General features: G+C 42.5%; 1 protein-coding gene across 1 annotated transcript in view; it reads left to right on the top strand.

Annotated features, from left to right (window-relative positions):
- The window catches only part of LOC146860912 (intestinal mucin-like protein), an 89,830-nt gene extending 65,621 nt beyond the window's left edge, over positions 1–24,209 (top strand). Inside the window, exons 10-12 of the mRNA XM_085646180.1 lie at positions 1,218–1,263; positions 9,869–9,983; positions 24,044–24,209. Coding sequence (XP_085502306.1) covers positions 1,218–1,263; positions 9,869–9,983; positions 24,044–24,209 — 327 coding nt within the window. The remainder of the gene's footprint in view (positions 1–1,217; positions 1,264–9,868; positions 9,984–24,043) is intronic.
- The last annotated feature ends 287 nt before the right edge of the window (positions 24,210–24,496 follow it).

Genomic DNA, 24,496 nt, shown 5'->3' with positions numbered 1-24,496 from the left:
TAATGTCCTGCTGCCAAGTCATATCCCAATAAGAAAGATCCCCCCGTCTTTCCCCCCAGCCTGGCGCCACCCCAACCTAACCGGTCTCAAGAATTATCCCCATAAATGATCCTCTTCCTCCACTGGTTGCTCCAGCCACAGCCCCCGGTAATCCGCCCATCTTTTCCATATTTTATAGTGTTTGCGTGGACATCCCCGGGCCACAAATATGGGCTGTTCCAGACCCATACAGAAGTCTAGGCCGTTTTTCCATGCAGTCACCGATGGAGTTTGAGGTGCCTTCCATGCTCTAGCGATGTCCCGCTTTGCTAGTGTAAGGCCAAGCTGCAGTAGATGCCGCTTATATATGTTACCCCCAATGCCCTCCATGACATGCAGCAGCGCAATTCGTGGCGTTCGTGGGATTTCCCACCCCAGTACTTCGGACAGGCAGGTAATTACCCCCCTCTAGAACCGGTCTAAGTCAGGGCAGTGCCAAGTAGTATGGAGAAATGTTCCTTCCTCCCGGCCACATCTGAGGCAATCCGGAGCAGCAATCATACCCGCTCGGAACAGTCTGGCCCGGGTGAAGTAAACCCTATGCAGATATTTGAATTGTATGAGGCGCAGGCGCATCGCTATAGCCGCTTCTCTAGGACCCGCCAGGGCGTCCCTCCAGTCCTCCTGGACTATTTTATGTTTAATGGTTTTGAGGCTACTGATCTTAGATCTTGATCATTTATCATAACTTTAGGATTAAGACATAGTTTTAGCTCAATGCCAAGTTTAAATCACTTTTAAATCAATTACATTATTGTGTTATGGACTCTTTTAAAGCATGATGTCCTTAACCTTGTTTAAATAATATCTTCATATATTCAGCCGCTGCCCGCGCAGGTAAGAACAGTGGGGTTAGTTGGGGGGATTTTGACAGACAATGATGACGGAAAATTAATTATTTATTCAATTTTCTGCTGTGGTCATCTGTCGAATCACCCCACCCGTCCCTACCGCCCACCACTTTATCTGCATGGGCCGCTCCTGCATATTTTTTGTTGACCCATTCTGTTAATTTTCTTTTCTGTATTTCTGTTCTTATTCAACATTAACTTCATTTGACTGCCTTTCACAATTCACTACCTTGATGCCTGCTCTTGTATGCGTTATTCCATGCTTGGCAGATCCAAGTATGACATCTGTCACCAAAAATAATACTGAACTTTCTCTGATTCTTTCAGGGTAGTATACAGATTGCACCAGATGGCTGCTGTCAGACATGTAAAGGTAACGCATGAAAATGTACATTGATGTAGTTGGAATTCTTATGATCCTATGATTGTGGCATCTTTCCTGCAGCAGGGATTAATGCATTTTTTCAACATTACTCAGCTATTATTGTAAACATCAGCTTCAGTTAAGTTCTGTTGTTTCCTGTACATCTTATTTAAATTTATAGTGATTATGCCAGAAATTAATAGCATGATCCAATGCATGGACTATTGCTGGTGTACATGTGCCCTTCCATGAACCTTTTACTAGCACACTCTGATGTTAACAAGCATATGTGTACATTGGGAACAATAATTTCACACATAATAATTATACCTACCTCATGACAAATTCTATGGATTACAGTTTTGTCTGTTTGACCTCTAAACATCAATACAGAATGGAAATGAATGCTAGAACAATCAGTGAGAGACGATACATTTTGGGACACTTGTTTTAATTTTGGACCCATAATTGTTATTTGAAATTTTAGCCTAGATACATGTTGGTGATCCTCACACCTCAGAATGAGATATAAGGTCATGTTTGAAACCCAATAGAATATACATAAAAGAGTGAATTATTGGAAGCGTATAAACAAAGGAAGATAAGGAAAGTGGAAGAAGCGGCTTATAACTGCAAAGTGTATAGGCTGTAGTGTTTAGTGGATGCTGATAGTACACTAAAGCTCATGAATACTCCCTTTTGTGGCGGTCAATATTCTTGTTATAAACTATGCAGATTATTAAAGTTCATTGATTTGAGATGATGAATATCATTTTACTGTGATTATTACAGTTGTATTTATTGCCATACTGGCATAAGAACTTTATCTACATATTATTGTAATGTTGTAATCCATCACATTTCTCATGAAGCAAACATAATTTTTCTGTGTGAAATTATTACTTCCTGTGTTCATATATGCTTATGTCCGAAATTATTTGTTAGTATGGTTACTGTCTTAATGAGTAGGAACATGTGCAAGGACATTGGTCCTCAGATAACCCACTACTAAAGTACACTCTGACATTTAGCATCCTGACGTGATCCGCACCTCCTGCTCATCAGTAATTGGCACCCACAGACCTTGTACCTCTGACTTTAAACCTGTGGGTTGCTAATGTCCAACCCACCTCTTGAACATCTCATCACAACTCAGCAGAGGACATAGGTAGGTGAAAGCATAACTTCTGGACGCCTCCCGTGTAGTCCTTAATCTGTCACTTCTGATTTCTTCCAAGTGTGGCCAGTATCCTCGGGGGAATTGGTGGTGCTGAGGTATCAAGGAGAGGGGGAGACCAGTTCCTTTATGCACCTCCAAGAAACCAACTTGGTTCTAAGGGCCCGACTGCGTTGTGCTGGGACCTCACACAAACTCAAACAAGCCTTTCATCTATAAAGCACAGAGGAATTAGATATCATAGAGGATGTGACAACTCTATGACTTAAATGTTAAACAGAATCCAGTGCTTTTTAAGAATATTTCAAACTATTAGAAGATGGAACAAACATGCTAGGCATTTCAAGGCGATGAGACGATGTCAATTTATTTATTTATACACTAATAGAAAGTAATAGTGGTTTCATACTGGTGGTAATTCAAATTTTAAGGGCATTTTAATAATTTATAAGGGCCAATTCTTATATGCCTCATGTAGCATGGCACTCAAGCAAGTTTTGTTCCACCATGCCAAGTCTTTTGCATCCAAGCTTCACTATGCCTACATGGGTCTCATCATTCCTCCACACTCATATATAAGGGTGCATGCCTGCTTAACTACTCAGCCAAGTCGAACTCCAAATTAATGAAAGCAAGTAGAAGCAATAGTAACTGACACTTTGAACCAAGCTTTCAAGAGCCAAACTGGATGTAACAACCAAGGTGATAAAGAAGAGCTCCACCTTTTATCACATTTTGGGATAATATCGCCACACTAGCTTTCCTTGCTAAAACCATAGAAAACAGTTCTCCTGCGTTGAATTTCCACTGGCTGGAATTGCTCCTGTAAACCAATAAGAACTCCCTTCTTACTGGGAGATGATGGCAACAGCAAAATAATTTTTCACACAGAATATCCATCTTGAAGGGGTGTAGATACTCTAAATAGAGGAAACATAATTACAGTTTTTAAGGCTTTTCCAACCTTTTCTGACAAAGACATAATTTCAGTCATTTTTAGAGCCCCAAAACATGGAGAATCAATAAATCAACTGAAGTGGCTCCCACAAGTGTTGACACAAGCGAATTAATATTGAAGAACAACATACAATTTCTGAAATGGGGAATTACAATAATGAACCCTGAACCCAATGTGCTATAGGCAAGATCCCTGACTAAGATAACACGAAAATCAAATACGACAAGGCAGTCAACCATCACTCTTCAGAGCAAGGGATCGGAGTCGCCAACCATCAAAGATGACCATACACTAACAATTAAGTTCACTTAAGTGAATAATGACAGGAATATTTCCAACTCCAAACAGTTGCTTACTAATGAGTGAGCATGGCTGCCGTCTGCAGTAATGTGTGACTCCTAAGAGTGGCAAAGTTTGGAAAAACTCATGGCAATAATTTTACCCCTTCCAAATCAAACACTTTCCCTACTGTTAGGCAGATTGGAATCGCAATAGTAAAATTTACCCTTACGAAGTCCAGCACTTTCCCTACTGTAGCACAACCTGGAGTGGGACTGGTATTTTTTACCCCACCAAAGTACATCACTTTCCCTAGTGTTGTGCTGACTGGAGTCCGAACAGTACATTTCACCCCTCCCAAATACACTGCTTTACCTACTGTTGCACAGACTGGAGTAGGAACAGTACATTTCACCCCTCTCAAATACACTGCTTTACCTACTGTTGCACAGACTGGAGTGGGAATAGTGAATTGTACCCCTCCCATATCCAATTCCCTTCTGTTGAACTGAAATCCAACACTTTTCATGCTGTTGTTCAGACTGCACTGGGAATAGTAAATTTCATCCCTCCAAAATCCAGTGCTTTCCCTACTATTGCACAAACTGGAGCGGTAATAGTAACTTTTACCCCCTCCATAGTCATACATTTTATTTGCTGTTGAGCTGTTTGGATGGGATTAGTAAATTTCCCTCCTCCGAAATCGAATGCTTTCCCTACTGTTGAGCAGACTGGAGTGGGAAGAGTAAATTTTACCCCTCCGAAGTTCAACACTTTCCCTACCGTTGCATAGTCTGGTGGCTTCGTGGACCAATGCATCTACGGTAGGGACATGTGTTTGATCTCATGGGCATAGGTTCAAATTTCAGTGGTTCCACTCAGAATTTCATCTTTCTGAAGTCAATGAAATGAGTGCCATTGAGTTAAGCAAAAATAAACATGTGTTATTCAGCACCAAGATACCCTCACGGGAATGTGCACTTTACAATTATACATGTTATGCTGTGTTAGAGTGGAAAAAGTATATTTAATATTCATAGACTGCAATAATTTCAATAATGTTGGTTAACTAGAGTTTATAACATTCATTGTTTTATTTTTTATATTTAACATTATTTGTTTTTATCGTAAAATTAATTTTAATGTTATTTTTGGAAAACATGTTTTTGAGATTTTTTAATTTTTAACATTTTATTTTGAGTGTACTTTATTTATTAAGTAATTAATTGTCTCAATATTGCCTTAATATTTTCATCTTTTTATTGTGTTTGTAAGCTATGTCTATTTATCTATCTATCTATCTATCTATCTATCTATCTATCTATCTATCTATCTATCTATCTATCTATCTATCTATCTATCTATCTATCTATCTATCTATCTATCTATCTATCTATCTATCTATCTATCTATCTATCTTTATAGATATATATATATAGATATATATATATCCACATGGTAAGTTTCCCAAGTGCTATCGAGCACAAAGCAGGAACACGGACTCTCGATATAGCTGATGCCAGACTGAATTTATTTAACGCAGTGAATTCATATGGTGCTGTCTCAGACGCGTTTCGGACACAGAGTGGTGTCCTTGGTCCTATATACATATAAAATATTTTTTTTAAAAAGGCAGTTCGCCGAAACGCATTTGCTGGAAATAAAAGGACTTTTTTCACCCCGTTACTGCTCCCTGCTTCTTTTTGTAGCTGTTTGATGCATTTTTCACATGAATCCACCCTCACGCGACGGAGGCACCCGCCTGTGAGTTCGACAGGAGGGGGTGGAATTGTGTTGGTGATGTTTATCTGTTCCTGCCAGAACCTTCGCACTCAAAGCTAAGGAGACACGGATTTTGTCGAAATAGGTCAGAAATTATTTAATTTTGGGATGCACAGCCATTTGACTGACACCAACAAAAAGTGCCACATGATATCTTCGAGTTGCGGCAGGCCAGTGGCATCACTAGGTGTGTGCGTGGGGTGCGGACTGCACCGGGTGACACCATCACATGGGGTGACACCGTGACACCAAAATACAAAATATTACTGTCTGTCTATGATTCTATGTCACTCTACGAAATTATTCGTATGCATTGTTTCAGCCCAGCGACAGAAATTTATAAAAATATCTCTGTTCTGTTCGGTATAAACACAAACACGTGTTATAGTTTTGTTTTGCGTCAACCCTAGTGACGCCGCTGCTGAGCCTCTGCTACATAAATCAGGAGGAACCCGTTACCCGGCCGCCGGCCAAGATTATTGTCCAATTAGCTATACAACGTTGGCGTCCGGACGTTGACGACATTCGAAACGTTACGCGCGTGGCTCCCGGACCCGCTGTTTTCATCAGCCCACTGCCCACGTATGGTCCCGTTATTTGGCACTGGTGGACTAGGAGGAGGTCCATCATGGGGTAAGTCATGAGGGGGTGACACCATGAGTTACCGCACTGGGTGACACCAACCCTAGTGACGCCACTACGGCAGGCCAAATAGTGCATTCTTTTGCTGTGTCCAGCATGAATGATATTACTTGACCCTGTGCAAGATAAGTGACATTTAAGGCATAATTATGAGATGGAACTGCATTGATATTGCTAACAGCGTGATAAAGTGAAAATACGTACCTGACGTTGGCAACCTAATTAGGGTGAAATTAACTATTGGTACATTGTGACCTATATTTCTGCTGATTTCAAAACACGGGTATTTCCATTGGGATTGTATAAAGAAAACATCACGCTTTTTATATATTGGTAATATAATGGCTCCGGACCAGGTATCGGGGAGAGGTGCACCACTAGCTATGGCATTGGCTGTAAATGTGATGTATTTGACCCAATTCTCTTTGTCGTACTGGAACAAGTCAGCCGGTATACAGTCCGGACCAGGAGCCCTCCCTTTAGGCAACAGAGAGAGGACCTTCTCAACCTCAAGGTTATCAAACAGTAAGGTGTTAGACGTAAAACCTGGTAGTGGGTGAGTATCAACAGTGTTTACAATAGAAAATAGGGCTTTTAAAAATCTCAACCCACGAGTCTGGCGCTACATGGTTCACTGGTATGTGTGGTGTCCCATTGCTGCCCCACTTAACCAAAATTTAACCATGTCTCTCTCGTCACTAGCATCTAGTAGGTCGAGCCAGCGTTTGTTGTCCCAATCCTTCTTAGCTGCTTTTTAAACTGCTTTATACCTGGACCTAGCCAATCTTACCTTGCCCGTATTTTTAGATCTAATAGCTTTTGTTAGCTCCCGATATGACTCTCTTCAAAGCTTATTATACCAGGTAGCCAACTTGGCACTTGGACTACTCTTCCCAAAGTTGCGTTTGATAAAGAATGGTTTTAAACTAGTGAATAGCTCCCTATGTACGATCGGAGCAATACAATTCATGTCCTCCTGAGAGTAACAACTATTAAGAATAGCAACCGAATGGCCAACCATAGACTTCATCTCTTCTAGGTCCCCCTCCCTTTCGATATGCCTGGCCCATCTAACTCTTCTTTCATCATTTGTGACAGCGGCTTCCACTAAGTTGTGTGCCTCAACCATATTAGAATTAACTATTGAACTTGAAACCAATAAAGATAGTACTAGTGGGTCATGATCACTTTCGGCCCGCTCGACGACCGTCATATCATGTAAGTGTACCCAAAAATCGACACTAACAAGGATGTAATCTATCCTGCTTGATATTACGCCGTTGTTATAAGTATGTGCACCCATCCGATTTGACTGGGTCCTTCCATTTGCTGCCCTTACTCCCTTCTCCAGACACATCCCCTTGAGCTGCAAAGCAGATTGAGTCCATTTTTTAATTGGTCTAAGATCTAAGGAGGGGATCTTCCATTGGGAGTCCTCGTCGGAAGTTAGATTACCATCCTCAAAACCAAGGGGTTCAAAACAAAAATTAAAATCCCCCGCTATGATCAAATACCCCCTATTTCTGCACAACATGGACATGCCGTACAGGAAAGGCCTTTAATGTTCCCATTGCAGTGCGTTTTTGAAAGGCACTGCTATGGAATACCAAAGGACTGTCCACAAGACAACAAAAATACTTGTAATCTGGCGGCCAGCCGGCAATGAATTTTTGAGTGTGGAGACCCACTCCCGCACCACCAAATTCATAATCAGGCCCTAAGTATGACCGTGGAAATCATCACCACAAGTTCATCCAGCAGCACTGCCTGCCGCTTTGCCACACTGAACTTTTACCTTCTCAGACACTTGTTGCTGCAATTTCTTTTAAGTCCAAAGGTAAATGCCAGCTAGGCCCAATCCACTTCATATATCCAACTTGCACTCCATGGGCGGTCAGCCATATTTCTTTACTTTGACCTAGCCTCGTGTGTCTAGATGTCCCCGGTCGGAGCTTTGATAATTTAGGCATTAGTTTTTACCTTAAATATTATAAATTCACAACTCCAGTCCTACTAATTTTATCGTTGTCATTTCCATTACAAATATTTTATTAAAATTAACCCTAGGTGTAAGTAACGGATGTGCTTACAGTGGGAAAAGAAGTGCAACCAGCATTGATTCCTTGAACTAATTGAAAGCTGGTATGCGGGCCCGTGGCTCTCATTAGTCACTCCCTCTTTTTCAAAAAAAGACAAAGTCCAGGGAAAGTGAACGCAGACCCTTGATGCCCTGATGAATTCGCCGCAAACTTGATAAGGCAATGAAACATGTTGGCCATTCCTGAATGTGGTTACATGACATGAACGTGTTTTTAACCTTGGGATGACTCACACAACGGAATAAAGAAATTGGAATTATATATGTGAGCCAGATCTAATTTTATTTAAAGACTTCACAAGTCTTTTTTTGTTCCTTTTCGGTTTTGGGGTTTGCAAAAAATCTTTTTACACTTTTTACACTTTCCTAAATGGGACACACATTTTCCTTTATGAGAAAGATATCGATGATGATAAAATCAATAGCAAACTGGTGAGAACCTGCCAGCAGCTCCTTTGGTGTTGCGCACGTGAGATACTTTCTCATTTTTCACTTTATTTTTTATTTTATATTTTTTGCACCACAGTCACTTATGGAGATTGGTTGAGTGATTCTGTACATGGTTGGTTACCTTCACCGTTTGGGAATTAGTAAAGTTTAAGTTGTATGGCACCAGGGATTTAATGATAGTTCATGAGAAGAACTACGTATGAAGGAGTAAGATATTTTTACATTACCCTCCTAGGAATCCCATGTAATTGGTTGATAGAAAACGTACCAGTAGAGGTCAGTAAAATACCAGAATTGCTTTGTGCTTGTTCAACTGCCTCTATTTAACTGTCTTGATAGAAAATGACCAGTAGAGGGCAGTACCAGAATTGCTTTCTACTTAGGGTCTTTCTTTTTTATATTTTTCTGGCAACTGTATCTATTTAACTTTCTTGATAAAGAATGACCAGCAGAGGTCAGTACAATACCAGAATCACTTTCGCATTCTCTAGATTCCAGTCCATAGAAATTGTCTTCCACGAGCACCCATAGATAATAATGTTTTTTTCAAATCTTGTATTTTCAGCGATATGACCACCGAAGGCCCTGATTTTAAATTAAAAATAAAGCTTTGAACTATACCATTTCCAGATGAAAGGCAAAATTTCTCTCCATGTGTTCCCATACCTGGCGTGTCACTCAGTTTGGTGCCTCCATGTTAAAGAACAGTAGATGTTTCAGCACCCGGCCTAATGTGCTGCATAGCTAAATACATATAAGGTCCCAAAGGCGAGATTGATTGCATTGCAAATGCTTGTTTTATTTATGGTCACAAAACCTAGGCCCTGCCAGATATCACAGACTGGAATTACCTCCCAATGATTCTGGTTCCAAGAGATGGTGAGCTGATCTAGAGCTAAATAACACATACAAATTGCAGCATAGTGCTTATTTATGATAGAGCTCCGATAACCAGTGGACACACTACTGTGAGCTTGCATTTGACTGTTATCTGTGAGGCAGTCTAGTCTGTTCCTTTTTACATGGGAATGTCACCACGCAGCGTCATATGGTTTTCATAGACATCTTACCCTTGAATGTGATCGTCTCACAGCAGCTCACAGTGCTACAAGCAGAGAATCTGCTCAATATGTCTTCGGGATTCCCCTTGTGATGCCTGCCCCATTTTCAGCACAGTGATTGACTTACACTGACTTTCTCTTTCTTTCCTTCTGTTTTTTTCTTTCAGTTCAAGTAACTAAACCGTGCTCGCTGCGGACAATGCCAGTGCTGGTCACGTACAACTCCTGCTCCAGCACCGTTGAGCTAGACTACTGTGAAGGGACATGCATGAGTTCTTCAATGTAAGTGGCAGCAGGCCGACGGTGCCAGACAAAGATGGGATTTGGGAACTCGATTAAACGCACTTTTAATTTTTTGAAAAATATTTGTCACAGGAATTGTTGGGCTCATTCCATAAAGGCCCATGGATTTGTCACTCTGAAGAACATTCCATTTACCCCTATGTAACTCTTACTTAATTTCACTGCTGTTCAGTTCAGTTCAGATAATCTTTATTTGGTAGACAATAAATAGCATAACCATAAAAGCATACAATACTATATGTATATTTAAAAATCAATAAAAATACATAGGAAATTAAAATAACAGGATAGTTGATTATCATGTTTCAAGATTTGCTTAGCATGGCCTACAACAAATATTCACAGTCCAAATTCATAATTTTGTGGAAGGACAAGATACGTACAATTACTGTTAAGACCAACATCGAGAAAAACAATGCCCGAGAAATCTCCAGGCTAAAAGAACAATAATACAGAAAAGTGCCTAGTGCAGATAAAGAAAGACAATCAAAAAGTGGACTTTCACCAATAAGCAAAGTGCAACCTATCTCTATTAGACAGCACCAACTCCAGGAAATACCACATGCAGTTATTTACTTCCCCCTATCTTCCTCAGATGGGTGGCTGTAGATAAAAAAGTATAAACCATCAGGCAAATACATTTCGACTAAAGAAACTGTAAATAACTCAACTCAGATCTACAACTTCTAATATTCAGGGAATCTAAAACTGTTTTTGAGGAAGAGTGTATAATTTACAAAAGAAGAAAAGATGTAAAAGTGACTGAGCTGACACTAAATCACAGGGACAAAGATCCAAGTGTGCATCGTGAAATGCTGAACTAGGATAAGAAACCAATAAGTGAGCTATACTAAATCTAAACCTGATCAGATAAAATCTTTGTGAATTGTAAAGGGGAGACATCAGGTGTGATTGCATGGAAATGGTGGTAATAAGAGGTAAACATTCCATTGCGTGCATCTTTTTGGACTCATGCTCTAGCCTTTGTTGGGAAAATATGTTTGAGCTGCTTTTTTAGGATGGACGCTACTAAAAGTGGATTGGAGTAACAGTCTTCCCTCCTCAATAGGGCCATCTGTTCCTTAATATAGGATAACCAAGGAAGGTTCTGCGCTTTGTCTAAGAACTTATAATCGTTAATTAGCGCCTGATTGAAAAAGGTTTCTTGTCTAACTCATATTGGTCTCCAAAGCAATAAAGGTGCTGCTTTGAAATAGTCTACTAACGGGACAAGACCCAATTCTGCGTGGCAAAGGTATATAGGAAGACTATTATAGAGAGTCAACAGTCTTCTTAAAAATGTGTTTTCTGACACCTGAAGGGCGTTCACATTAGAATAGTTCCAGACCCTTACTCCAAATGTTGCCAGGACAAGGCATCATGCATTTTATATATAAATCACAGAGTTCAGAGGTTTGTTACCTAACGTCCTCGCAAATTTTAAATATGCTTCAGTGTATTGGTCAAAGTTTTGTTTTCTGTTATTAATCAGATGAGTCCATGTACATTTCTTATTAAAAGTAACACTCAAGGGGGTGTGGCTTGACGCCGACCGAGACAGTTCGCCAGCTAACAGAGCTCCGAGCCAAACTCTTAGAAAACCCCTAAAATTAGTACATTGATCTGCAACACAAGACACTGGCTGAACTGGGAGATGGCGGGATGAGACTGTGCTGTCCTTATGCCTTCCCTCTTTCTGCCTGGAAGCCCGACTGACATCCCAAAGCCGGACTGGCTTTGGGCCTAGTGGGCCGTGGTGCCAGTGACGCACTGCCGTGAGGCCGAGCAAACTTTCTGGCTGATGACTCTGACAAGTGCGGAGGCAGAGCAAAGCTCTACCTCCCTACAGGCCAATTGGTGTTTCGACAGAGACACGACTGCGAGGAGCCCCTGGAAGAGGCGAGACAGAGTCGTGCCAGAGCTGCTGGGGGAGGAGCCGAGGCCCGCAGCTTGGAAGTAGGTGTGTGGCCCCATAGAAAGACACCCCGGAGAGGGCCTGAAAAGTATGGGGATGCAGTTGGAGATGTCCGACTAGTGAGGACAGCTGGAGAGACAGTGCATCACTCCTTGAGGCTAGCATAAGTTACCATAATAATATAAAAAGGCATGGAAAGCCCATGTTATCTCAAGTCTAAATCAGGCGGGCAATTCCACCAAGGAACTTTACAAAGTTCTTAACACTTTTACTAACCCTATTGCCTGCTCCCGGCAGACTCCTCCGACGCAGGTGCTCTGCGATAACATTGCTAATTATTTTGGGGAAAAAATCTATCTAATTTACGATCAATTTCCTAATGATTCTAATTCCTTGGACCCTTCTAACCTGCTGCCCTGAACCTTGTGAAGGACTGATGCCTGCCTTGAGCATTTTCCTGTGCTGCAGATTCCACAAGCCGAAGCCATATTAAAAACAGCTAAATCTGGTTCTCCTCTAGATATAATGCCAGCCTATCTGTTTGCTCTCTTGCCCCTCTTCTTGCCCCCTCCATCTGCAACATCCTAAATGCTTCTATGAGTGAAGGGGTACTCCCACTTGAATGGAAGGCAGCTCAAGTGCTAACAATCAGGAAAAAAGCACAGGTACCCGCTGATGTGCTGGCTATCGCCCAATTTCACTTCTGCCGCTTATGACCAAACTGATGGAAGGATTCGTAAACACACAGCTGATGGGATACCTGGAATCTCAAGGCATCCTCGATCCCTCCCAGTCTGGCTGCAGGCCTAACCACTCTACTGAATCCACCCTCATCTGTGTTAACGATCACATCAAATTGGCATTGGTAAACAACAAGGCAGTGCTGCTGGTTTTGTTGGATTTGACAGCAGCCTTTGATACTGTCTCTCATCAGAAGCTGATTCCCCAATTGAGAGAGATTGGTTTGCAGGGACAGGCTCTAAAGTGGCTTGCATGCTTTCTGGATAAGCGCACTCAAATGATCAACCTTGACCCCTTTCGCTCTCAGACCTTGAAGCTCACCAAGAGAGTGCCCCAGGGTTCTTGCCTTAGCCCCACCCTGTTCAATGTGTATGTGGCCCCCCCTTGCCAGGATTATTAGAGAATGTGGATTTACTCCCTATTCCTATGCAGATGAAACTCAACTTCTATCTTTTGATAATGACATACACTTATCTAAACAACGTTTTGCTGAGGGCATACTAGCTACATCTGGTTGGATGACAGATAATTTCCTACAGCCAAATGCTGCCAAAGCCTGAGATCTTGCTATTTGGCACTGCTCAAACGACTTGCTCCCCAAATTAGTGGCATGCTACGTTAGGCCCTGCCCCTGCCCCGAACCCCATTGCTAAAAACTTGGGGATTTGATTGGACAACTCTCTATCTAGGAGGGATCAAGTCATAGCCACTTCTGGGACCTGCTACCACACTCTTAGTCTTCTGCGTAGTGTTCCAGTGGCTGCTCTTATCTGTTTGCACAACTCTGATTCAAGCCCTAGTCATTAGCCGGCTCGATAATTGTAACGCTCTTTTAGTATTGGCCAATGAATCCCTCTTGAGTAGAATGCAGATTGTCCAGAACGCTTCTGCACGTTTGGCTCTCAAGATGCCTCCTCGAACCTCTGCCTGGGCCCCTGCTGAAGCAACTTCACTGGCTTCCTGTTCGCCAATGTATTAAGTTTAGACTTTGCTGCCTAGCTCATAAGGCTCTTTATGGTGAGAGCCCGAGCTACTTGGTGGAAAAACATAAGTTTTACCTCCCGAGCAGACTGCTTCGATCAGAGGGTAAAGAACTGCATGCGGTCCCTCGTTATAGGAAACTACGAACAGGAGGCAGAACTTTTGCCTACCTAGCTCCGAAATTCGGGAACTTGCTGCCCGTGGAATTGCGTAAAATGCTCTAATCTTCTTCTGTCAGGAAACTTCTGAAGACTGAGCTATTCTATTACTGATCTACCTGACCTGTCTTTAGCTTCTGTGCAGAATGGAAATACTCCTTCGGGGTGATCTGGCGCTTTATAAATCACATACAAATACAAATATGTAAAGGAGGTGCTCCTGTTGTGGTAGGAATGGTGAACCGGGTGGAGCGGTGAGCCTGTCCTGCGGGCCAGGGTGCCATAGCACTGAGCGAGTGGTGATCCTGATTGGCCGGCAAGGCAAAGTACCTACAGGCTCAGGGCCCAGCAGACAGGGGCCTAGGTCGGGAGGGGGCACGTGCTTCTCCAGGGACCGCGTAACGCCCAGAGCTGTGAGCAGGAAATATGATCCTGCTGGCTTGCCCCCGTGATGGGCTCAGGCTGAGTGTGAGGTGGCGCAATACACAATGTCGGATCTGAGGAGAGAGGGCCAGTGACACTGCACACCTTGGAATGGAACCATAGTGACTCTTTTTGGCAATTGGGAGCCTCCCCACTGTTATGAACTGTGAATAAGACTCAGGGGACACCATTTTGACACTGCTGTGGCACCCGGCAATAACTAATGGAGGTATCTGGAGCTGGAGTGGATTGAAAAGGGAGGGGGGGTCCTTCTAGCCACCGCTGGTGCTGGCTGGGGGTGCACCCAGGTGGATGAGAAGACTGGACAATTTGCTTGCCACTTTTATTGTCTGTGACATAACCATACGGATGCATCACGGTGGGAGTCTGTGATGAACCCCAAAGGACTGGTGGCCATCCAGACAAATAAAATGGACCAGAATGCAGTGCCAAGACTGGGGCTGAGCATGTCTAGTCCAGGGAAGATCTGGCTTTGCGGTTTGAGCTGGACTGTTCCCATGAGGCACAGGGTCAAGACTGATTTGCATATAGCTGGGTCTGAACTGAGGTGGCGAAGTGAGCTTAAGATGATGATGGATTCAACCGAGATCTGTGACGGGGTGAGTGTCTGAAAAGTTTCAGCGCTCCGTCCATCATCTCCTTGTGTATTACAAAATTTGTTTTGCTCTTTAGACTATGGATGATCCAGAGCAGATGTTTAAATACCACTGTTGCATGAGGCATTTGAACGTATCCTTTAAAACCTGGTCTGCATGTCGAAAGAGGGAGGCAGGGGGGACGGCTGAGTTGAGAACATCAATGGAATTGAGCGGGAAACAGAGATAGCCGTAAAAATGGGGAGATAAGGAGTAAGTAACCATTGCTGTGCCTGCTCGATGGCACTGGCTCCCCCTATTGATGGTAATATTTTTTCTGGGGTGACTGGCACGCTGCAAGTTGGGGTGGTGGGAGGTTTTGAACCCACAGACCAGGGTAGCAGAGCAGGGGGAGTCACACAACCGGGGTTTTCATTTCACTTTTGGTTTGGTTATTTCCTACAATTTCTTCTTTTGCTCAGCAGTCATAGCTATGCAGGACACTGGAGGTAGGGGGAGGGGGGCCTCTATCCACTTATAGTACAGTTGGGGTCTTTCCACATTAGACACCATGATCTACCTACCTGAATTAGATGCCCCACATAGACCACACCCCAGTGGATCCCATGATGAAAACACCCTGAGAGTCATGACATGGAATGTCAATGGTCTAGGTAACAAGATTAAATGCACTGTGGTTCTCCTGGATCTTCGTAGACATGCTCCAGACATAGTGCTACTGCAGGAGACACAGTTGAAAGTTAATTATTAAGCCCTAGACAGATATGGTTAAAAACGTCTTGAACATGAGGGATTTATGGCGGGCTCTAGGGTTTTGGGGATACTGGTCAGATCTTCTCTTCCCTTTGTTCTGGGTACAGCCTGGCACAATCAATCAGGTAAATAATATTGCATTTACTGGTACATGGGAGGGCCAGATCCTTAATATATGCTTGGTATACATACCAACGAAACTGCACACAGACACTCTACCAGAACTGAGTGCTTTATTATTGGAGCTAGTCTTTGGCACCCTACTGATGAGGGGGGATATGAATGCCACCATGGTCCCAGAACAGGAAACAGTGCAGTTCACTGCAGTTAATCCCTCCTCGACCATATCCTGACACACATTCCTAGTGCAGGATTATTTCACAATGCAGCCCATAAGGCGCAAGATATTTCCGATCATTCCCCTGTGGAGGTGCTGCTACAGGGACCCATTTGAGACACCACGCTGCCACCCAGACTGGACCCCTGGCCTTTTAAGGATAAACAATCTAAAGATGAGGTACGAGAGTGAACGGAACAGTATTATCAGAATAACATAGGGACGGTTGACTTGGCATGTATTCTGTGGGAGGCTTTTAAGACAATGATAAGGGGATATGACCAGGCCTTAATGGGGAAGAATAGGAAGGAAGAGGGATTGAAATACGGGGCCCTTGAAAAGTAGATCTCTCAACTGGTGCAATGGCACTGGGTGGCAAACTATGTAAACCGTCCTTGAGCCATCAAATGTCTCTTAAGTAAAAAGAGATGAGGGACCTAGCAAAGCATTAGGCCCTGACACAGGCAAGAGTGTTGCAGAGGCGAGTTTATGATGTAGGTGACAAGGCCAATAAAATGATTGATTGGTTGGAAAAAAGGGACAGGGAAAGGAACTGGCTCTTGGAAATGTGTGCACCAAAGAGTAATGGACATAGAACTGGGATAAAGACCTCAGCAGCATTTGCTGACTACTATGAATCGCTATATACATCTACCTCTGCTAGGACAGGGACTGCTTGCACTGAGCTCCTTAGAGACATCTGCCTACCCACGCTATCAATTGATGATCAAAATTAACAGGAACAGGATTTAACAACTGAGGAGATAGAAGGTGCAATTTGAGATATACAATCCGGTAAAACCCCAGGACCTAACGGTCTACCGGCTGAACTATACAAGGGAGTGGTTACTACCGTGGCACAACATTTGTTTAACATGTTTCAAGAGGCCAGGTCAGTTAGCTGCTGGTCAGTTGGTTGCTTCCCTGAGGTCCAACGGTTGGCCACAATAGTGATTATTCCTAAGAATGGCAAGCTCCCTGACAGTTGCAGCTCATATCGACCAATCTGGCTATTGAATATGGAGGCTAAGGTGCTGGCAAAGGCAATTGCAACCAGGCTTCGTAGAGTGATAGCATCCACAGTACACCCCAGTTGTGGGTCGCGGGTGTGGGCATGGAGGTTTGGGGGGGTAACACGGGAAGGGGGGTCATGTGGGGAAGGGTTTAATTTAATAATAAAAATATATAAACGTACCTTTTTGCAGGCCGGGTCCCCCGTATTCTTGGCTCCTGTTTTCCTGCCTCCCACAGGAACAGGAAGCAGGCAGCCAGGCTCTCTCCCTAAGCCAATCATTATCATCTAAAAAAGGAGTCTGGGACTCGTAAATGGATAGACCGAAATAAATAAAGAAATTTCGGGAGGATACTTATTTTGACAATATTATATCACCCAATTATCGCGAGTGGAAACTTGTTCTATGTCTTCATTTCGCGATGACTGACATCAGAAGAGCCTTGTAGTTCAACTTATTGATTTCCGGGCACAATTTAACACTGAGATAAATAGTAGTCAGAACTACCCCTGCCATTGGGGCATCTAGCTCAAAATTCATAAGAACCTGTATTTTAGAAATCTATCATTTATACCCAGAAATCTTACCAAACTCAGCAGCCTCCTTGACAACCTGTCCCAGGGCATACAGCGGATCTGATTCATATACGGCCACGTCATCTGCATAGGCAGTGATTTTGAGATGTATCTGCAGTGTACTTGAGTACCTCCAAAAATGTTTCCCCATAGCACACGGGTTCTTATATAGTACATCTATAATTTATCCCCAGCCCTGAAGGCGGTCAATGTAGCCTAAATAAATCCCAAGCAAGGCGATCAAAAGCCTTCTCAGCATCTAAAAGGAGCATACCAATCCTAGTGTTGGTTTTACCTGCAATATTGAATGTTGGAGACTGCTGTATTTATGTGATTTCTGTTATCTCTTCCTGACACAAACCCATGCTGTTTCTTAGAGACTAACATCGGAACAATAGAGGCAAGTCTCATCGCTAAGACCTTAGCAAACCATTTAGTATCTGAGGCAATCAGCGAAATAGGTCAATATTACCCCATGTCCTCTGGTGATTTACCTTTCTTAAGGAAGGTCATAATGTTGGTTATCTTCCAGGAGTCAGGGATTTCCCCTCCATCATATATATGCTGCTCAAGCATTATGAATTCCCCAAACAGTATATCGTTAAAAGATTTATAGAACTCTAAAGGAAAAGAGTCCGCCCCTGCCGCCTTGCCCGAAGGAAGAGCTGCCATGCCGCCTCCACCTCATCTATAGAAAATTGGGCATCAAACTCGCCTGCCTGCTTGGCATTTAGGTGGGGCAGCCTACACTTCTGCATGTATGTCACAGTTTCCATCTGGCAGCCTACATAAGCCTGGAAATAAAGATCGTCATAAAACAGGAAGAATCGCTCTGAGATGGAGTCGGGGTTCTTGAAGATTACCAACTCTACCTTTAATGCATTGTATCATACATTTGGACTGCCTATCTGGGATTTGATGAGCTATAACTTTCTTGATCCTGTCATCATATTCATATTGTAGTGCTTTATTTTTGACATACCTTGCTGCAATCTGCTCTTTTAATATCTGCCCTGTCACAGACCGCTTTTTAATTAGTTGTGAAAAGATTGCCCATTCGTCCGTACCTCCTTGAACAATTGCTTGGGCATTAAATATTTTAAGCCTTAGTGTTTCTTGCCACAGTTGACATGCAGCATACAGAGCAGGTTGATTTTGTTTGATGATAAACTGTAGTGGGGTGCCTCGAATATAAGGTTTTATGGTATCCCACACGATAGTGGATGTTGCTTTTCCTATATTGTGACAAATAATTCACATAATAAAACTGTACTGTAAGTTAGATAGTCATTGTTAATCAACAGATGGCGGGGAAATGAAAACTTAGATTGTGTATCTTGTGTATTGGTGAGACAATATGGAAATAAAAGTGGGTTGTGGTCTGTTACAATCCTAGTTTATTTCTGCACTTACTAATAAAGACCTCCTGGGAGCACCATATCAATCCTGGAATACTGCCTATGTGGACAAGAATACAAAGTATATCGAGGATTAGCTGGGTGCAGAATCCTCCATACATCAGATAGCCTATGAAGTCGAATCAGCTCTTTGATTGATGCCCTAGTCCTAGTCATACATGGGTAGTTTTGTGATTGGTTGAATCAATACTATAATCCTTCACACAGTTAAAATCACCCATAATAATCAGTTCCCCTGCCCAGTCTAAAAGCTCTAGGGAAAGCATATCCAAAACCTCTGGATAGTCAATGTTTGGGCCATAGATTGCACAGATAGCAAATATCTGGGAATAAAATAACAGTTGGGTGAGCACCCATCTCCCTTTCAATCAGCCTCGGTTTTCAAGATCTTACATTGAAAATTCTTTGTGGATCATACAGCGACTCCCACGGATAGAAATTTTTTTTTTAAACCATTGCAGAAACAAGTATGGAAAATGTGCTTACTTTAAACGTGTAAAAGAATCATTTTTAGAATACATTATAACCTTTAATTAAAGAATGTTTTTTATTAACTGAAAAACATTCTTTTATTCACTGTTAAAATGCATTCTAAAATGATTTTTTTACTCGTTTAAAGTCAGCACATTTTCCCTACTTGTTTCTGCATGATTTAATCCGCATTCTAAAGTGCAATTCTAACATGGTCTGCAAGTCGAAATTTGTTTTTAAAACGTTTTTTTCTCTCAACTTCAAGAGCAGTATTTAGGGGCCAGGACTCACTCCAGCAGAGACCACCAGCAGGGACCAGTCCAGTTGCTACTGGTTAGCTGTGCACTTTCGGAATGAGACCCATTGTAGCTTGTTGTGTCCCTAAAGCCACACAGGACGTCAGCCAGTTGACCCTTTAGTCAACGTCTTAGTCTTGGGTACTAGTTTGAGAAAATTCAGTCCTTTAGGTCGCCACAAAGTTCTCAAAAAGCAGGTCCAGCCCACTTCTGTTCTTCTGCAAATTCAGAGAGTATTCTTAGTGATGGATTAGTTTCCACTTTTGTAGGATTCGCTAGCCAGTTGGTGGGTGTGAGGCTGAACACTTCTCAACCAGTGATGAAAACATTTTCAAGGACAAATGCTGCCATTTTTGCAGCACATCATGTTTGACTTACTGAAAACTACCCCAAAGTGCGCTGTTCTGAGGCAATTCCAACATAACAGAATCTTGCTGTCCCTTAAGGGATCTTGTACAGCAGCCAACGGTGTATCTAGGCATATGAGCATCCCCCTCGTCCTCAGTTACACAAAACTGGTTCAAGTTTCAGGTTTATTTTCCAAATTGTTTTTGAATGCACCTGAGGTTTAAAATCAGCGACATAATAAACCAGGTAAAACCCACCATACATCACCATACATAAATAACTTAATACATAAGATAGCCCTTATCACTCATTCACTCATAGGATCATGGTGAGATTTCGCCCATTAAAAAATAGGTAAGACTCATTTAAAAAAACATGTACATTTTCAAACACATCAATTTATTTGGGGGATTTTTTAACAAGTCCATCAGATCCTGGTGTGAACCCGGCTTGCATCTTTTTATTACCGGAAGTAAATATTTGCTTCTGGCCTTTTTCAGTGCTGGACGTAAGTGTAAAACGTGGAATATATTTTGGTCTTCTTCATGGCAGAGGTTACAAATGGAAGATATTTAAGAATTTGTATTCCTCCTTGCCAAAATACGGTTTAAAGGGATATTTCCTATGCAGAGGCACATAATAAAATGTCTGATGCCGTGGGAGATTCGGAAAGAAAAATAGAACTGAGCCCGTTCCACTGAAGGCTATGTACTTAGGGCCCGATTACTATCTCGTTTGGAAGGGCTCCAAACGGGATTCGGAAGCAGCAAATCCGATTCTGAGCGTATGTTGCAGTCAGAATCGTCCCCTGTTCCAAACGACCAAGTACGATGCAAGGAAGCTGTCTGCGCTGACCGAACCTGATTTAGTCAGTTCGAGTCGTTCAGAGTCGAATCGTGCAACTCAATGGGGCAGCTTCCAAATGAGAGAGTATGATGACCAATTCTGACAGCCGTACAGACTCATTTTTTGCCGGGACAACACAGCTGTGGGAATCGGACTTTGGGGGGCCGTGGCAGGCCCCCCTCACCCGGGGCCCTCCGAATCTGTCGCAGGTGGGTACCCATCTGTCCCCCCTTTCCATGCATGCACAATGTGGCTGGTACCGTGGGACGCCCGCCACAGGGTGCACGCTTTTCCTCACCCACCCCTTTTTGGAATTGGAGTCTCTGTATGCTTTAGGTACATAGGCTCCCATTGAGTTCAACGGGAGTCCGACCGGACTGAGTCCGTCACTATACAGACTCATTGGAATCAGTCGCTCGGACTCCCGGAGCGTGAGTTGTCCGGAAAGCTCCCTGGATCCGATTTGTCCAGAGGGCTTTCTAAACTAGATCGGAATCAGGGAGTGGCAGCATGCAGCAGTTTATAGCCCCTCCCAATTATAGTCTCTAAAGACTGTAAAAATCTGATCATAATTCCAATCTTACTAATTGCGTTGGCAGAAATGAGCTAATTGAGCAAAATTGTCGTAACATCTTCCCCTAACTCTTCTTTTTCACCCAGGTCTTCCTGTGGAAAGGCCTGAGCCAATATTTTTACTCTGTGAGCGGTTTTCACACCTCATATGGGGAAGCACTGTCAGGGCCATCTGCCTGCATGCTAGTGATCATTAGCTTAATGGGGACTCAGGCAGACAAAGTGTAACTTTTTAAAAGTAAACTCTCTTAAATATTTACTAAAGATCTGATTTGCCCAATGAATTCGACTTTTATGAAATGTTAAAAATAGTAGTGTTATTGCGTCTGTATTTTTTCCCGATCCAAAGTTAGCAGACTTATAATTGTATTCAGCACTTTAGTATTTCTCATAGGACAGCTACAGGCCTCTGCAAGGAAAATAGCTTTTGGAGGCTAATCACAGGATATACATGTCAGGATCATATTCTTGCATGTACCACTTCTAAATACTAGGCACCCTACCATGTGGGCTATAAGGCCAACTAAGGGGTGACTTATTTAATATTTAGAAGTAGGGTTCTTTCCAGTGAGCATGGATTATTTTGAGATGTTCGCCTGCAGGTTTACAAGCTACACAGGTAGGCCTGAAGCCACATTTTTTTGGCCACTCTAAAGAATGATACAATAGGTGTTGTAGTCCACAGGTAACATTTAGCTTTCCAGGCCACTAGTGTACTGTATACTATAGATTTACTGTAAAAGTACATACGTTGATTGTTTATTAGCCAAATTTACTATGTTTTGGGGGTCAGAGCACATATTCTGGGGCCAGGACTATAGTGTTGTAGTGTGCAAAAGTTTTTAAAAAACAGCAATACTAGTCAATAAAAAATGGTGGCTGAGCATGCAAAAATGGCGGTTTCTCACATATATACACATATATAGTTATGGACATCTGCTCTTCTTTGGAACAAAGAACTGGCACCACTTTGTAAGAAAGAGCCTGTCAGCATGGCTTGGAGTTCCCCGTCAGCGTAGATCTGCATAGATTAGCACTGATAGGGAAATGTAGCCACATGCATTCTCAAGCATGGTTCATGTATGTAGAGACCTTAGAGAGGCAGGAGAAAGTGAATGAGATGAGGAACCCAGTGCATGTCCTGTTAAAATGTACTGTTTTAATGGATATGTTATCCTCACTCTCTCAGATGCAGCCCCAGTCGCAGCCTAAGGCCCTGGTTCAGAATTGTTCAGTAAGGTAAACCCTTCCGGTTTGTAGAGGACCTGCTAACTCTGTGTGGGAATCTACCACTGGAATTTCTTACATCATAATATCCAATGCTGAGAAAATTTGAGCTGAAGGATTCTCCTCAAGAGTTAGTTCTTACTCCAGAAATCAGAGAATTTTCTCTTAACACCACAATCTAAGCCCTCATTTTAAGCACCCATCCACCCTGCAGGTAAGTACTGTATTTAAAAAAAAAATTAAATACTGGGTCGTTATTCCACAATGCTAATACCAATTTACTCTTTGGGAGAATGACAAAAAGACACAAAATGATAAAAGGAAAATAAACGTTATTTTTTTCATCTTATTGTCAGTGGCGGCTTCCAGAGGTAACGCTGTCAGGCGGTGAGGCGGGCGGGGACGGTGTAGTGGAGTCCAACATACGACAGCAGATATATATTTATTTATTTGCGTTCACCTTTGCCGTCGTATGTCGGACTCCACTACCCCCCACCCAGCTAGGTTTTTCCTGGCAGTGACCGGTAGTGAAAATTGGCTGTAAATCTGCCCATCTAGATGAGGTTGGCTGACATATAGTCAAGTTTCAGACTGCCCTTACTCCATTCAGGCCATCGGAGGGGTTTCACCACGATGAAAATGGAGTAGTCTCCACCGTTGTCAAACCTATGGTCCCCACCGACTATAAATCGGCTCAGTAAACCATATTGTTGGCAGAGGGGGAACATTGCGACAGAGTTCCCTCCTTATCAACATATAAATCAGGCCCTAAATCAGCCCTGACAGCACCCCCAACCAACCTCTGTTGCTGTTGTTTCACTTGTGCTGTGCTGAGGCAGCTTCAACCGACTGTATCAGCTACTGTATCTGAGGTGGAATGCCAAGCCTGCAGTCTCAAAGACAGGCACCTCGTTTGTGGAACCTTACATCACGGTAAACAATGTCTGATTCGAGTTTGAGCAGATTTGGGCTGGCCAAGACTACCTAAAATCCATTTTTAGGATTTTGCAGCTGAGTATCATAATGTAAAAACATTCCCTTAGCCAGAACCCTTCATGTGAGACCATGGCTACTGTAGGAGCTTTAAGACCACCGCTTTTTAAAAAACACTATGAAAACACATCTCCTAAAATGCAACATATATAAACATCATCTTTTTTATTCTCTAGCAAAATAAAATTAATTTAAAGTCCTTCGAAAACAAATGAAAAAATATGGGTATCATTTTGTTGTGCAAAATGTTGCTTCACCTAAATTTGTTCTTCATAAGACAACATAATTAATGTGATCATTTGTGAAATTTGTCTTTAAGTAACCTTCCATTCTCATTCTGACGTTTCTTTGTAGGTATGTTCCTTCAAAACAAACACTGGAACGCAAATGTTCCTGCTGCAAGGAGGTGAAAATGAGCAGCAAGCAGGTCAGACTACTTTGTAGAGACGGAAGATACATCAACTACAGGGTCACTACTGTGGCTCAGTGCGACTGCGTGACTGCCGAGTGTGTGATCTAACGGGACTTAAGAACAGAAAACGAAGAGAGAGACGACACTGCAGCATACTCTGTCAAGAATGCAAGTCGCATGTGCAAACCAGATCAGAATGCTAAATACAAAAACTGCTTTGAAAATGAATGTTATCAACAATATAAACAGCCCTAATTAAAATCTTCTCTAAAATTAAAATTGTTTCTCCTTAGTGTTCTCTGCTTATCAACAAATGAGGTCGGAAAATCATATCTGATTTGAGCATTTTCCAGTAATAAAATTATTTGGCACGATTTAGTCGTATTAAAATAGTG

This window comes from Triturus cristatus, chromosome 3_1 (assembly GCF_964204655.1).
Source record: "Triturus cristatus chromosome 3_1, aTriCri1.1, whole genome shotgun sequence".
Taxonomy (NCBI): domain Eukaryota; kingdom Metazoa; phylum Chordata; class Amphibia; order Caudata; family Salamandridae; genus Triturus; species Triturus cristatus.
Note: the sequence above shows the minus strand (reverse complement) of the source record. Positions and strands in the feature narration are given on the sequence as shown.